The 17,078-nt window shown below is 36.1% G+C and overlaps 2 protein-coding genes across 2 annotated transcripts in view; both read right to left on the bottom strand.

Moving 5' to 3' along the window:
- LOC119147484 (sodium channel protein type 5 subunit alpha-like) overlaps positions 1–5,716 on the bottom strand; it is a 43,329-nt gene extending 37,613 nt beyond the window's left edge. Inside the window, exons 1-2 of the mRNA XM_037386559.1 lie at positions 5,614–5,716; positions 1,224–1,312 (exon numbers count right to left, since the gene is read on the bottom strand). Of these exons, the coding sequence (XP_037242456.1) occupies positions 1,224–1,302 (79 nt within the window). The 5' untranslated portion in view covers positions 1,303–1,312; positions 5,614–5,716. The remainder of the gene's footprint in view (positions 1–1,223; positions 1,313–5,613) is intronic.
- A 1,607-nt stretch (positions 5,717–7,323) lies between these two features.
- On the bottom strand, positions 7,324–16,319 carry LOC119145930 (sodium channel protein type 11 subunit alpha-like). Its single transcript, XM_037382755.1, has 4 exons — positions 16,152–16,319; positions 9,830–10,137; positions 8,282–8,410; positions 7,324–7,329 (listed from the first exon to the last, which is right to left on the bottom strand). Exons 2-4 carry the CDS (start codon positions 10,097–10,099, stop codon positions 7,324–7,326), a joined length of 405 nt encoding a protein of 134 aa, XP_037238652.1. The 5' UTR covers positions 10,100–10,137; positions 16,152–16,319.
- Positions 16,320–17,078: the final 759 nt, after the last annotated feature.

Here is a 17,078-nt window from a genome sequence, read left to right as displayed (position 1 = left end):
GGTGCAAAGCAGATGGAGTCAGGCTGATCTCAGTGATGCCCAATGACAGGACCAGAGGCCATGGACACAAACTGAAACCCCGGTCGTTCCCTCTGAACATCAGGAAACACTTTTCTACTGCGAGGGTAATTAACTGAGCACTGGTGCAGGTTGTCCAGGAGGTTGTGGAATCTCAGTTCTTGAAGATATTCCAAAGGTGTCTGGACATGGTCCTGGGCAACCAGCTCTCAGTGGCCCTGCCTGAGCTCAGGGGCTGGACCAGATGATCTCCAAAGGTCCCTTCTAATCTCAGCCATTCTATGAGTCCATGAAAACGGGTTATAAATAAACTGAAGACCAGTATTTTGGCAGAACAATTGAATTTGAAATATGACACAGGCAGAGAGTGATATCCAGGATTTTTCTAGAAGTCTTACATAAGAAAAATGTAAAATTACATTTAATCTCTGTTCTCCATGATGAATATGAAAACTCTTGATGGGTGGCTTTGACATTTAAAAAATAAACACTTCCTATGTTTAATTCTCATTATAATTCCATAGCAAAATCAAAAATATGTTTGTAATTACACAGAAATTATAAAGTTAATATGTATATTATGACAATGGGATGTATAGTCATTTATACTTTTGAAAATGGGTTTTTGCTGTTAGGCTCTAAAATCCATACTTTGGTATCCTAATTAGTGGCACAACTTACAAAAATATCAGACAGCATATGCAAAACACTATTGAAAGTATTATGCTCTATCTAGATAGTGGCTGTGATCAGTTCAAAACCAAAGGAAATTGAAATATTGTGAAGTTAGCATACTGGGAAATAAACCATGGAAGTTTAAGCTAATGAATTAGAACATGAACCAGAAATGTGGTATAGCCACATTATGTTAAGACAACATATTGAATAGGGCACCGCTCAGGAAATACAAAAGTAAAAAGATAAAGGCACTGAGCTAAGTAAAACTGAACATTAGTGATGTGAGAGAAAAAGCAGAAAATAAAAAAAAAAATGGCCTGTGTCAAAATCATTTTGGGCAAAGATTATAAAAATAATTTCTTAGGATGCTGCTGAGAGTTGCTACAGGCTGCAAAACAGTCACATCTTGGGGTCCAGTTAACAGTCACAAAAAGTGACCAGAAAACTGAAGACAAGCACAGGAGAGGAACTAGAAATAGCACACAGCTGGAGCAGAGAGGAAGTTAGTAAGACATGTTGTTCCTTACCTGGTATTACTGAAATAGCTTTCAAAGTCCTGAGTACTCTGAAAGATCGAAGACTTGAAACTTTACTTGGAGTAAACATAGTAGCATACCTATAAAAAAACCCACAAAACTATACCTATAAAAAAATAAAATGATTGACAAAGATCTAGCTTTTCAGAGCATATGCACATTAAGCACACAGTAATGAATAAGTTACAGAAAATAAATATGTCCCAAGGTAGATGTCTAAAGTTAGGAACCTAAGCCCATTTCTAGGTATTGATATAAAATATCGAGACTTTTGAACAGTGCCTCTGAAAAGAAACATAGCAAATTTTTACTTAGCATGGATTTGGATGCTTAACTTTTGAAGTGTTTATCCATCAAAATGTCAAATAAATATAAACTCTTCAGTGTCATACTCACACCCTCCTATAATGAGGCTAATCTGACTTAAACACCACACGGAAGTATATGTTGCAGCTATCTCAAAACTACGCAATATATACTTTGGAAGGGAGTTGAGCAAAACTAAGTTTGCAATACATTAATTCTGTACCACATGGCTGCCTTTCTAACTTTAACAGTCAGCTAAGAACTTGAGTATTGAAACTAGTTTCAATTTAATCATTTCAATAATCTAAAATTTTCAGAAAATTACTATTTTACAAGTTGCATTTACAAGTTCTACGCAGCACTTTAAAACGTTACTCCATACTTTGTGAGATTTCTTTCAAGTCAGAAAGGACATCAATTGTGACTCATCTTATGACAAGTTCATAACTGGTAACACAATTCCCCGAAATAAAAAATCAGAGCCTGAGAAACATTGGTTTGAAAGGACCTCTGGAGGTGATCTAGGCAACCTCCCACTCAAAGCATTACTTTCATGGACAATAAATCAGAACACTGTGACTTTGCCTAGACTGTAAGATTAAATAATTCTCAAGTACCTTAAATAATAATTGCACTTGAGTTACATATTGAGTTAAATCCCAAATACTTTTATTTGTTGCAAGATAGGACCCAAAAAACTAGGAAATACTCTATTGCAAAGTGCTTCTATCTGCTTGAACACAAATTAATTAGGAGTATGGGTAGGAAAGTCGGGCCATAAAATGAAATTGTTCATAGAGCTGCTGGACTACTTGATAGCTTCTGATGATCAGCAATGCATAAGCTCCTCAGTGGTTTATAGATTACCAATACGAATACTCTGTTCATATGTGTATATACATGTGTGATGACGTGCGAGTACATAGCCTACTATTCACAAATAAGGACAAACCAGCCGGGGGTATGGCAGTTGCTGGCAGCCTTTGCTGCAGAGCTCCTGAGATGGTGGAGTTTAAGACCTTGAGAGAAGTAAGCAAGATGAAGAGTAGAATAAAAATCCTGGACTTTAGGACAGCAGATTTCACTGTGTTCAGGGATCTCAAACTTCCCCAAAGGGAAAAGTGGCCCCCAGAACAGACGGCTGATCTTCAAGGGGATTTTCTCCAAAGCACGGGAACATTGCACCCCGCTCTGTAGAAAGTCAAGCAGATGCGGCAGAAAACCAGTTTGTCTGTACAGGGAGCTCCTGACTAACCTCATATTCAAAAAGGAAGAGTGCAGAAGGTTGAAGCAGGGAGAGCTCTGGGAAGGGACGCTAAGACATTGCCAGGCATGCCGGGATGAAGCAAGGAAAGACAAAGTGCAGCTGAAGCTGAGCCTGGCAAGGGATGTGAAGGGCAACAAGAAGGGCTACTTTAAGTCCATCAGCAGTGAAAAGATGGCTGAGGAACCTGTAGGCCTGTTGTTCAAGGAGGCAGGGAACCTAGTGACAAAGGACATGCAAAACCTGAAATTACTCAACACTGCCTTGATTTGGTCTTTACCAGTGGGGTTTGCTCTCAGGCCTCCCAGGTCCCTGAGTCTTGTGTCTAAACCTGTGGAAGTGAGATACTGTCCATGCGTCTGTGTGCTGCGATCGAAGGGATACAGTCCAGCTGGCACCTGGTTACTAGTGTCATCTCTCATGGGTCAGTCCCGGGGCCAATATTGTTTAACAATTTCGTTAACATCCTGAAGAATGGACTAGAGTTTGCCTTCGGCAAGTTCCCAACTACAGAACTCCAGGGAGGCAGAGGGGGGAGCAGTCAGTGCAGGGTGGGAAAGATGCTCTGCAGGGTGAGCTTGACGGACTGGAGTTAGCGGCTGTATAAACCTCATGAAGGAGGTTTATAAACTGTATAAACAGTTAGCGGCTGTATAAACCTCATACAGCAAAATCAAAGGCAAATTCTTGCCCCTGAATCAGCATTACCACAAGCAGGAGCTGAGGGCAGACTGGAAGGAGGAGCTTTGCAGAAAAGGACCTGGGGTCAGGGCAGACAAATTGAAGATGAAGGAGCTGAGCACCCTTGTGACACAGCACACCTATCACACATTGAGCTAGGTTAGCACGAGTCTAGCTCCTGTGTTGAGGAGTCTAGCTCATACACTGAAGGAAGTGATCTCTGACACTGAATCTGGAGTATTGTGTCCAGCTTTGGGGTCTCTAAGGCAATAAAGACATTTTACATACTGCAGCAGGTCCAAGCCAGGGCTCTAAGGTGTGCAGTAAGACAATTAGATGGTTAAATTGTTAGGCTGGATTGGATTTGTTGAGTCTGAAGAAGAGCAGGCATCTTACTGCTTGCTGTCTTTAGCTGCCCAGTGTGGGGGCTTAGAGAAGGTGGAGCCAGGCTGTTCTTGGAAGCTCACCATGAAAGGATGAGAGGTAGTAGACATAAGCTGCTACACGAGACATTTCAATTAGAAATTTGGGAGGAAAAAACCCCACAACGTGGTTGGAATGGGTTGCTCAGAGAAACTGTTGAATCTCCATGCTTAGAAAAGCTCAGAATTTACCTGGATGAGGTCCTGAGCAACCTCATCTAAATTAGTCCTGCTTTTAGCATGGATGTGGACCACATGATCTCCAGAGGTCTCTTCCAATTTACATCACTCTACACTTCTAATAAATTAAAACATGACAACTGAACACTATTCAGAAATGCTAAATGACAGATTTGTTTTGAAAGAGACTGAGACTTATGGGCATAAGTGAATCTGTTCACTGCTTCAAGCAAGACTATTTTGCTTTCAAGATGAACATTCTGTATTTGAGATGCGCAGTCTAACTTGGTTTCTTCCTCATTTCTTGTCCGCCTAGCTACTTGGCTTTGATATGAATTTAGAATTGACCACAGCAGTGATCCATCTAATACTAATTAGATGGACTAACACAGTCTAATACTGTGTCTTCAAGAACGACCTAGAACAGAGGCTTACAGGAGAGTTTAGAATCAAGGCAGTGATGTTTTGCTGGATTAATTCTTCCAGGAAATTTATAGCTCAGGGACTTCTTGAACAAGAGTATCTTTGTTTTAAAAATAACCCTAAATGTGTTTTCATCCAGGTTTTTGTCCGGAAGCCTTCTGAATGCGACTAAGTTGTTTGCATCCACAGTCTCCTACAGGAATGTGCCTACATATAGTGTGAAAAACTACTCCCTTCTTTTTTATTGCCATCTGAAAACTTCATTTGGTGCCTTCAGCTCTTGTTGTAGGATAAAAAAATAAATTATTTATTATCTTTTTGGCTCTGTGCCACTGAATTCAACCATGTTCCTGCTCTGTATTTTTTTCATGAGAGTTCTCCATTTATTTTCTTATTATGTGGAACACAAGTTATACATCTTTTCTGCACCTTTTTTAATTGTCATCTTTTGAGATGTCAGGAGTAAAACTGTGTGTAGTCCTGAAGAAAAATACAGGCCACACAGTGAAATAACGATGTGTTCTACTTTTTTATTTCTTACCCGTAATGTCCTCATTATCTATTTCCTTCTCTGACCATGATTGCACACTGGAGTGGTGTTTTCACAAGACTGTTTATTTTAACTCCAGCATCATCTTCCCAACAAAAGAAATCTATTTCAGAGCCCATAACTGTGTATGTAAAGTCAGGTCTGTTTTTCCTCAAGCATTACTTTACATTCTTGGGATTTCATCTGTTATTTATCACCATCTCATTCAACACTTTGTGACCCACTTTGGATCCTTCTCAAATGAGTTTCATCTGATCCAGAGTACAACTGAGACAATATAAAAAGGCATATTTAGTTTTGGCTGTACACACAATTGTCTCTTAACAAAATTTAAATTGAGAACAATCACATAGTTCTAAGATGACCTTTGCATTTAGGTCTTGCTTTAAGGTCTATGACTATTTTTCTCTTTGCACATATGCAAAGGTGACTCAACTACGGTAACTCTTAAGCAGGTAGGATGCCAACCACTCTAAAGAACTTCAGCAATATCAAATAGCATTTTATCTGCATGTTTGTCTCCTGAATGTAAAACAACAAATGAGTTTTACTTACGTGACGATAATAGCAACAAGATCCAAGCAGTTCCATGGATCTCGAAGAAAGGTAAACTCATTCCAAACAAATCCTCTTGCTAATATTTTTATCAGTATTTCACCAGTATATATGGCAGTAAAAAGATGTCTGAGAAAGAAAGTGTGTATTAAAGTTATAGATATAAAAATATTAATTAGATTGAGACACGTTCAGGCATGCTTTTACCTTTTCTACGATTTAATCACTGGATGGAGATTAAAGTAGAAAATGTGAAGTAAAATAGGACAGGTTACATTACTTTCAAAACATCATGAGTATAAGTTGCTTTCCTGAATTTTAGTAAGATTTCCATGTAATACTATAATCACAAATGTTCACATAAGCATACCATACTATTTCTGGATGAAGGATAGCTCACATTTTGCTATGAAAAAATTTTAGGACTGCGTTTATGCTTTAAAGCAGGCTGGAAAATTTCAAAACCTCAGTGTTTTGGCAGAACAATAACAACAAAGCCTTATTTTAGCCTGTAAATTTTGCACATCTTACACAATTATTCTGACAAATACCCTATAACTGAAAGAAATCCTACATAAAATTCAGCTATCATTATCACCATCTTAGCCCAAAATAAGAGTAATTAAAATCATAAAACCTTTGAGGCTCCAGGCACATTTTCCAGATTTAATTCTAGAACATGAACTGAAGTTACACTGGATACAGTGCACAATTATGACAGGTAACAAGACTTCATAAATAGATGGCTTCCTAATGCGAACAACTGAAATAGGGCTATCCCCAGAAAACAGTAACAAAGAACGGAAGGAGTATTTATCCCTTTAGACCTTTTGCATGAGCTGGCCATACTAGACATTCAGGTTATTGCCTTAGAATGAGAAATAAATATTTAAATTAGAGTCCTGCTGCACAGTCTCTCCAAAAGGCTTAATCCTTAAAAGGAAAAATGGGGCAGCCTTCTATGTTACACCAGTTGGCAAAATTAGCCAACGTAGAGAAAAGGGCAGATGGTGTTAGCTGCTAAGAAAAAGCACTGAAGCTCCACAGAAGAATGTGTAATATAGTAATTCTGAATCTTCACCAGAGGTCTGGCTAGGAATTTTCAAGCCCCAGAATTAGATCACACATTATTTAGATTTTTCAGCCCAGCGTGTTAGTAGCCTTAGACAAAGAGTGAACAATAGCAACTGAGATACTTACTCAGCCCAGCTGAGTTTTTCTGGAAGCTTATTTACAGCTATGGAAACACAATTAAGTATCACAGTACATGTAATAAAGCAAAAAAACCATGTGAATAATAAGTTAAGGAAAAAGTGCTGCATTATAAAACAAAGAACTTCAGAAATTTGCTGATTTACACACAAAACCCCCTAAAGATATTCAAATAATTACTTTGGGTTTGAATATGCTCAGAACTTCTCATGTGTTTTCCAAAGAAAGTGATGTCAGATCAAACTTCTGCTCAGTTAAGTGAACTTCATGATTTAAAAATAACAATGAATTATCTGCATTTGGAGATCATTTTCAAAGTCAGGACGTTAGTGGGACATAATATATTTGACAGAAGAGATGAGGAACATAAAGGTAACTGAAAAAAATCTGAGTACTCTGCTGTCTACTATTATTTGAAACTTCAGAAACCTCAATTTCTTCCTAGCAAGAGCACAGAATAAAAAGAAATGGGCCACAACCCCATAATACCTAGAGTTTTTAAGCCTAGGAAAACCAGATGAAAAAGTTTAATTATCAATTACCAGCGTTCTTTGACACTGGGAGTCCATATATGTTCACAAGAGATACCTATGCTGTGCCATAACTTCAGAAAGCTTTCTCATTTTATGTGGCAGGTGATGAAAACATACATAAGAAAAAACATCCTTTCATGAAAGTTCACTTATCACCTAAAAAAAGTGGTGGCTTTTTCTTAAAACAAACACTGGCCTTAAATATAGGGTTTATATGAAACTGAGCCACAGCAAATCTAGCAATTTCTAATAGCATGAATATGCATTCAAGTCAGCCGTAAGTTCCCATAAAAGGACCTATTTCTAAAAATTAATAATTCCAGATGAAAACAGATGTTTGCCAGAAGGAGCAGAAGCTACTCAGCATATGGTTTTACACCTGCGATCCTCCACATTCTTACATTCTCCAAACCATGTTTGTATTTTTGAAAAAATATAAAAAATGAGTGCTTCTTAGAAGCTTCTATACTTGACTGTGAAATATATTTCTTAGGATAACACCAGACTCTTTCAGCAAAGCATTGCTGTAAATCACATCCTTCATATTTTAATAACTAGGGATTCACTGTTTTGATTGGGGTTTTTTGTTGGGTTGGTTTTGGTGTTTGTTTTTTTTTTTAATTTAAGCTTGTCATCACAGTAGAGATTTAGAAAAACTTCTGGAAAAGGGCTAAAATAACATACGGTAGCTACAAATGCTATTTCATAACAGTATCTGCAATTCTGACTTTAAATATAAGCTTTTTTTGACATTTTTACTTGTACCAACACCATGTAAATAACTGTTGTAAACCAAGATTCCATATAACTTTTTAAAAATCTGTCACAGCCACGTGAGCTTACATTTACGTTAATATGAACAGAAGAACAGAACAATAGAAAATCGTACAGTGTATTTTAAAACTGAAATAAGGGAAACCAACAAAAGGATATGAATGGGTCATAATTTTAATTGCTGCTTTTCTGAGTGGATTAAAAGGACCAACTATACACAAGGCAGGTGTCGCAGTGAACCGGAAAATAGTCCTCCTTTTATTTATCACCATAAAAGTCTATAAAAGAAAGATTCATGGTATATGAAATATTTCAATAGAACAAAATTTTCCCCCAAAATGTAATGTTTAGGTTTTCAAATCTGCATCTAGAACTATATCTAACTGCAATTATGAGTAAAGCTTTCCTGTATTCATACCTGGAGCTATGACTTGATAATCCTACATTTTCAAAGAAAGACAGCAGCTATACAAAAGTTCATTATTGTCTATGAGGAAGAAGTAGTAATGAGAATTAATTTGAAGAGCAGGTGATCATATTCACTTGGACAAAGTAATTAAAGGATATTATTCTAAGACTGCAACAATGGTGTTAATCATACTCAGAAGAACCTTACTCTTGGATAGTTTTATAGGCTACAAAAGATTATTTACAAAATACGTATTGTGTATGACTTCCAGAATCCAGTCCTGTCAAAACCAAAATTTTAATTTTGAAATATCTCTAAGTTACCAAGTAAAACTATAAATTCCCTCTAAGGCACCTTAAGGTCCATGCAGCTCAGTACTTTTACCACAAGAAGTGAAAATGAAATCTCTTATGCCAAAACCACAGCTCACCAACTTTTATGTAAATTTATTCAACTGATTCAACCTTAAGTTTCTCTTCATAAAGAATATCACTTTGATTACTTTGAGAAAAAAAAATAATTCTGGAAGAACAAAGCTTTCTGCATGTTCCCTGATTAAATTATTATATACCAGTGACTTGCTTGTATACATAAAAGACAGCAACATAGGACTGGGTGGAACCTTCTGCTCCTCAGGTCAAGTCCACCTCAATAGTAGAGCAATCATACAATAGATATTTAATTTACAAGGGATTCCTAGAGCATCTACTTTACACACTCCTATAGGCAACAACACAAAACAGTTTGCAATAGCATTGATATGTGCAATATAAATATGGTACAATAAACAAAGCCGATGACACACAAAATAACAGAAAATTAATTTACTATAATGAAAATATATGTTTTTGCTACACAGAGTACTGGAAATATCTCACATATGTCTCTCCTAAATTGTATAATATTTGTAATTTGGCAAAAGCATCTGTAGTGAGTCAGCAATTCCAGCCTGATGTACAGTTTGACAGGCCCTGTCCATACAACAGTGAGTTCTGCCCCACTGACATCAGAGAAACATAGCATCAGTTATCCCAGAATATATTTCCTATCAAAGTGTATCTATGAGGTGTACCATGTTTTCATAATTAATTCTGATTGGTAACTGGAATTTGAAATACCTTTTCATTACATAATATGGAGCATATCTTAGCACTCCTGCCCCCAAAAATACTAGTAATGTTCAAAGATCTACAGAACAATCAACCAGCATCTCCTGAATAGAGGTTTTACTATCTCTTAAGAGGTCAGCAGACAAAATTAAAATAAAAATGCTTTTGAAAGTTTTAACCTTGTGATCACTGTAGTATGGATCAAAATCTTCCAGGGGTTCCCCAATGAGCTCCACAGGAAGATCCCCATACAGAGATGGCAGTTTTTTGTAGGTTTTCAGATCAAGCTGAGGAGTAAGTTTATCTTCAGCTCCTTGGTCCTTATTCTCCTGGTTATCTTTTGCTTGCTCCTTTTTCTTCTTAGCAATTCTTTCCTCGATTGCTGCCAATGACTCAGGGGTGAAGCGTCGAAAGCTGTTAGTTTCTGATGGCCAAACCATGGGATCCATTTTTCCTTCTGTATGTTTGTTTCCAGTGCTAGAAGTAACTTAAAAGAGAATGCTAATGACAATTAGAAAATAACAGAAATAATACACAACTTAAACCTAATATCCATTAGACAGATTTTCTCCTTCTGTGAAACCCTGTATGAAAATAGAACAGAAGAGAACAGAACAGGACTATTTCAGTTGAAAGGGACCAACAATGATAATCTAGTCCAACTGAGGACTCATGAAGCTTTTTTCTAATTTTGTTGAGTAGCAAACTGAGAATGTGGCCACAACTAAGGCTTTACTATATGTGGTTTGATGAAAGAATATTTGCATTAACATTAAATAACAAACTGTATTATGAACTTTTATAAACCTAAGCCAAAACCAAGATGCAGTGTCTGGGAAGCATCTGAATTTCAAATGTAACTCCAGATTTCCTAAAGTTTTTATAAGACAACTGTTGAAATTAACTTAGACACAACTTATCACAAGGCTACATATATATGACGCATCACACTACAAAGCGTAGCATGTTGCTTGATACTATTTCACAAACTTTGCTGGCAATGAGTCCTGCATGCTTTCACACCTTGTTATTTAAGAACCATTTATTACACAGTTCTCAAAAAATTACAGTAACATCAGTGACGGAACTGGGATAGCTCTGCTATTAATTCTGCTTGCGAGCCACCCTCCTGTTCTATGTGCTTAGAAAAGCATTTCCTCAGAACAAATTTATTAGGAGACGATTTGACCACCCATCAACCCTCACAAAGCTCCATACCCACTGACTGTTATGCAGAATTTAAACAATCTAAAGATGCCATAAAGGACTAATCCAAACCAAATAATCAAGTAAACCTGGGATTGCCCTCCTCACACCTGCATGCCAATAGGAAGATGAGTCTCACCTAGAATTTTGCAGGTGCCTTAACACTTTGTGGCTCTGCACCAGTGTTTGTGATTTCTGGAGACCTTGTTGTTTACTAACTACTCTTTTCCACACATCACAGGAAGTATTTAATTACTATTAACTACTCGGATTTTGATCCAAGTCATTGACTTGTTTATTCATGCTGACAGGTATGGATCAATTCTGCCTCCCATACCATCCTGGAAAAAGGTAAATGTGATGAAGCAAAATCACCTTCTCACATATTCACAAATACTGCAGTTCTGGGTAGTAGCAGATTACCTTCAAGAATTTATTTTCAACTATTCTCCTCGAGCTGAAATCACTGACAAAGAAGAAGGGCGGCAAGAAGCACTGAAGACTTAAGGCAAATCCCCATGAGTATTCAGTTACTGATGACTTCTGGCCCGAATTCACTACATTACTTGTAGTTAACAGTAGTTTATATGACTGCAGTTCTCATCCACAAAAGATGAAGAAAATTTTGACCCATTACAGGATGATTTGTCCTTTGTGACTCATGTCAAAACCAGTTGCTCCCATCTAATAAACACTTCTGGTCACCAACGAATCTTTAAAATACTCTGCATTTTTGATTGCCTGAGGTCCAGCTGTGCTACCTCAGCTTTGTGAGCTCACATGTGGACCATGCTAGAGAATCAATATTCTCATCTAATTACAGCTCTCTTCTTTACATGCATAGATATATTTATTTAAAAATAACATGCAACTGCCTGGAGCCAGAATGAGGGGGCAATGATATTGTTTCAGTTTAGGGGATTTAGGTTTTTTTTTTCTTCTTCTGGGACTTTACAAGCCAGTTCAGATCTGATCAGGGAGCACAGCTCAGAGATCAAAATTTACCATGATAACAAATTGGAAGTATATAATCAAAAAACTGTTACTTTGTAAAAGCACACAGACTCATTTCCAATTGAAAGCTCAAAAGATAAAATGAAAATCAACATGCTCTTTTCCCCCCCCACATTTTAATAATTCTAAGAAGATTCATTTTATCTTCAAAACACTTTTAAGGACAACAAAGAGACTGAGCTTTTAGGTAACTACACTGACTAATAAATGAAGCAAAGAACATGGTTTTAGTAAATACAAACGTTTTAGTGTCAAGGATTTGGAAGCTGAATTTTGAAGGCTGATCTGTCAAAAGTAGTGATGAAGAGCAAAAAAACCCTACAAATTCCCTTCAGCAGCAGTGACTAAAAGTCATAATTGGACAAACATTCATGGACAACATGAGAGGATTTCTTCAGAAGACCGGTACCACAATGTACTTGTGCTCACATGGAACAACAGACTTTTTGGCCTTTCATCAACCGCCATGTATTTACAAATGGTGACTGAAGTTAGAAAAAGGAAGCTAAGAAGATGTGAAAAAATCAGACTGAAATCCTTGTGATACAGATGACTATAAAATTTTGAAAACAGAGTGACTACTCCAAATTCCTGAAACTCAGCTAAACTCAGCCTCCTCATCATATGCTGCTGAAGTAGCTGGATTTTTCAGTCAAGACATTGAGGTAAAGTATTACCCTTAGAAATAATTTCAGTCTTTGGATTGGATAGAAAGGTCTCCCTAGAAAATGATTCTGGGAGGGCAGCTACAGAACAAATCTCAGAGGTAAGCTAAAGTACTACTGAATGGGCTTTTTTCTAGAACCTGGGAGAACAAACTTGGGTGTGTATACAAGTTAGTGTGGGAAAATTGGAACAATATACTACCTAAATCACACTGCTGAAGGTAAATACAAAGGCAGAGTCCAGATCTGTTAATTTCCAGCACAGGATATGTAAGAAATTTCCATTTAAATTAAATTAAGCATTGCAAACCCTATGACAAGTTTTGGTATCTCTGGTCCTATAGTAGAGAACAGTCCATCAGTAACATACAAAAGTACTGGTGGGACCTTCAGTTACTAAAGGACCACTCTCTATAGGATCAGGGATAAAAAATATGTCCTCAAATTCATCTTTTTTTAAAAATGAAAGTTGAAATTTCTTATTTTTCTCATCTTGCGATGAACTGCATTCAGTATATATAGCTAGCCATGGGTTTAGGTTAGTCTAACTGGCTTAAGGCTGACTTGGCGTACTGTGAAAATGACACAGAATTTTTTTCTGTCAAAACCCAAGGAATTCCAGATATACTGATGAAACGCACTGAACAAATGATCTGCAAAGTATTAGAATAGGATGACAAGTCATTACATGAAATGGACACATGGGCACTACTAATAGTACAATTATCTAAAAAAATTTCTTAAGATGGAAGCTGTCCTTTAGGACAATTTTCCTAGAACAGCAAAGTACTGCCAAAAAATGAGTCTATTAACACAATGTTTCACTGACACAAGTTACAAAATGCTCACTGTGGTAACGACTAATCACTAGAGATAATAACTAACAGATTTAGAGTTTTAGAATGAAAACCAAATACAAATTCAAGGCCTATATGCAACTCTTTAATTTGGTTCCATTTATCTGAATTTCAGAACTCCTTTCAGCTCCCTAAAAGCATGTAGAGTTCTTTTTATTTGCAGCAAAGTAACAGCAATCAAACTATTGACCGTAAAATATTCAATGGTGCTTAAGAGAGGAATTTAAATTAATACGCTCAGGAAAAGACTATCAAAGTCAGCAAGAGGCATTTTTTGAAGGAAAAGTTTCCCAACTATAAGATAGGAAAACTAGTAGGAACGTATGTAGAAAAATGTCCTTATCTGTGCATCAATCTAGTTCTAGAATGTATTATAACCAGTTCTGAGTCTCAAATTATTTCTATCTGTTCCCTTGTCAATACCTACCCACTGAATATTTCCTGTGAGCACCTGGATCTGAAAAATTAAAGGATAAACTATCTGTTTAGTTTGGCTTTAGTATGTGTTTAGTAGATTCTTTCACATGGGAATAAAGAATAAAAACAAGTCCCTGTGGTAGGATTTTGTCTGAAAGCTGAAAATCAAATAACTATCTGCTTAACATAGGTCAAGAAGTATCTTAAAATTAATACATAAATAAATAAAAAGAATAAGACACGTAGCAATACATACCATGAGATTCACCACCACAGGACTGGAATTGTTAAAATCTATGCTCTAGTCAGAGTCCTGTTGCTTTTTCAGTACCGATCCACAGTATTTCCAAATAGCTTGTTTTGACCAATCTATGTATTTGCCAAAACTCATTTTAAGTGGGCATTTGCAAAATCAAATTTTAACAAATCTTATACAAAGTTCAGACAATGATAATAACAAAACAGCCAGAACCAGATATTTCCAAGTAGTTCGTAATGGAATACTTAACTACACTTAGCACATTCACTTGTGGTTCATGGAACAAGATGGCCTTTTCAGCTTTATCAACAAAATCAGTAGCCTTATTAGTACCTTAAAAATATACAAATATATATTAGCACATAGGCCAGACATACAGAAACACAAACATATTATGGATGGACACAGCCTGTAGATAAAGACATCTTCATTGAGGTCCTGCATGTGAACAAGACATCATAACTCCCATTACAGTCAACAGATATCTAGTGGTATGTATAGTCAATCAAGGCCGTAGAGATATTCAAATGACCAAAAGCAGACAGCTGTTTTAAAATCATCTAAAACTCCAGTAACAACATTAACTAAACCTCCACTGACTGTAATGGGAGTTTAAACACCTAGATCACAGACAAAGCACTGAATTTAGACACCTAAATATAGCTATCAGTCTTGCACTGAATCATTCCATCGCTGCCTTTACCATTTCCTTGCTGTTAAACAGAGACCTCTAATACTCTGGAGTCACCTTCCTATATGACCCACAAGAGCAGAACTGGATGTCAGGAAAACCAATAGTCTGCATGAGCTATTTCAGATTTCAAACTTTACATTCAGTCAGTTCACCATATACAACAGGAAACAGTGATCTGAAAATTTCAAATATTATAAGCATCTACAAGCTCATCATCACCATGGATGCACTAGACATGTATACTGTAATGAATGCCCATTATTAAAAATAATAACTTACATCCCACAAAAAAAAGTAATTAAAAAAGAAATCAAAACACTATTTACATGTAGCTCAGGTATTTTTCTACAAGATGAACTACTGTTCATCTGGAATAAGAAAAACTGAGAAAGCAGCTCACAGCAATTACCTTATGAAACAGGCTAGGAATTCTCTTTTTCCTATGTTGTACAATACCTTGCAAAAGGCTACTGCTATCGCCTGCTCAGTTTCAATAAAGAGAAAATACTTCCACTGTCTGATAACCATTTTCTTCTCTTTAACTACCAATAATTAGTAACAGATTTAACAGATTTTAGTACTTAGGTAAAATCAAGCATGGATATTGTATTGGACTACTGCTCTTTCTAAAGTACATGGACATTTCTTCAATCTAGCACTTTGTCCCCCACTCTCTGCTTCCCACTCACGCCCCTGCCCCAACAAAACCTTTTTTTGACAAGTACCTACCAGTGTGTGTGATGGCAGTGTTTTATTTTGTTTTGGTTTATTTAACAGATGTAATATACAAAGTTATTCACAATAACAATATAATATAATGAAATTTATTCACTGATTACCTACAAAATCAGAAATGTATGTAACAGGCTAGACAGTGCCTTACTTAAACACCCTGAAAAAACCCACTCACCAGCATTTTTGTGTGAAAAGCATTTAGATTTGTGCAGGTAAAGAAGTTCCACTTATGTCAAGACATAGTATAACTCCGATTAGATAGTACTAAAGCCAATTTGAGGACTACTGTGCATAAGCCAGTATAACAAAACAAGACAGAAAGTAGTCAGTAATTTATATGAGAACTGTATTAACGTTTATTAAAATGTTATACTGCCACATGTAAACTATAGGAAGAACTACATGTTTACAGCAATATAGTAGTTCTACGTTAAATACACATTTTCTTATGTACATGCTGCCTGTACCTAAAATAGTACCATATCTAAGACTTAAAAACGTGTGCACGTTTTTTTATATCTATATATACATGCATGCACTTGTATACATATATCCCTAAATATTCTGAACAAACATAGATAGATTTAAATTAAGAAAATTAGCAATTGAGATTTCTCATTGTATACAAATATTTAGGAAAACCAAAATACTTACAACATCCCCTTCAAAATAAAAAACCTTCACAGTGATTTCTTAAGTTTGTATTTTCAGAGACAGAAAGTCTTCATTTTGTCACTTTCACCATTCTGCTCAAAAGAACATCCCAGCTACCTCCCATGCAGAAAGTTTTCTTTTGTATTGGGATGTCTGGGGGAGGGCTGGAGGGAGGAGCATTGTTGCTCTTCTGCCAGCAAGAAATTAAATTTTCTGATCTCATTTGGAACACTGTAAAAAAGGAAAAAGTACATGGGTGATACTTTTGAAGAATAATCACCTAAATATTAATCAATTATTTTATTTCTGCTGCAATTATAATTACATTTATTAAAAGCAAAGAGGGTTTCTTTTCTTCAATCAGAAACATATATGTAAAAACATATGAAAGCAAAAGCTTTCACAAAAAAACTGTTTCACATTTCATTTTTGAGATTTTAAACAGATGAACTTTCTGTCATATATTAAATATTGGCACAACATCTTCCCTTCATTAAAAGCTTTTGGTTAGAAATTAGAGTTATATATTACTGGTTTTCATTCCTTAATTTCTATTTTTTATTATTCCCAGGCTATGATGTATGTTCATTACACCTTATAAAGAGAAAATCTCAAAATCAAATATAATCTTATATAAAAGATCAGAGTCCAAAATACATTCAATATCACATTATGCTATAACTTCCATTAAAACACACAAACCTTGTTTGAGAAAAATAAAACCACAACATTTATCCTCACATCTGAAATCGGTTGTATTTATTTAAATAAAAATTATGTATAAAGCTTGCTAGCAACAGGTATTGGATAGTAACACATACACATTAATGGTAAACCCTATCGCTATGTACAGTTATTTCTCTTACAGTTACCAGAACCTATTACTGTCTAAAAATTTTTTTACTCTTTATAGGGTAGATTCTAAAT

The sequence above is a fragment of the Falco rusticolus genome, chromosome 4 (assembly GCF_015220075.1).
Source record: "Falco rusticolus isolate bFalRus1 chromosome 4, bFalRus1.pri, whole genome shotgun sequence".
NCBI lineage: Eukaryota > Metazoa > Chordata > Aves > Falconiformes > Falconidae > Falco > Falco rusticolus.
Note: the sequence above shows the minus strand (reverse complement) of the source record. Positions and strands in the feature narration are given on the sequence as shown.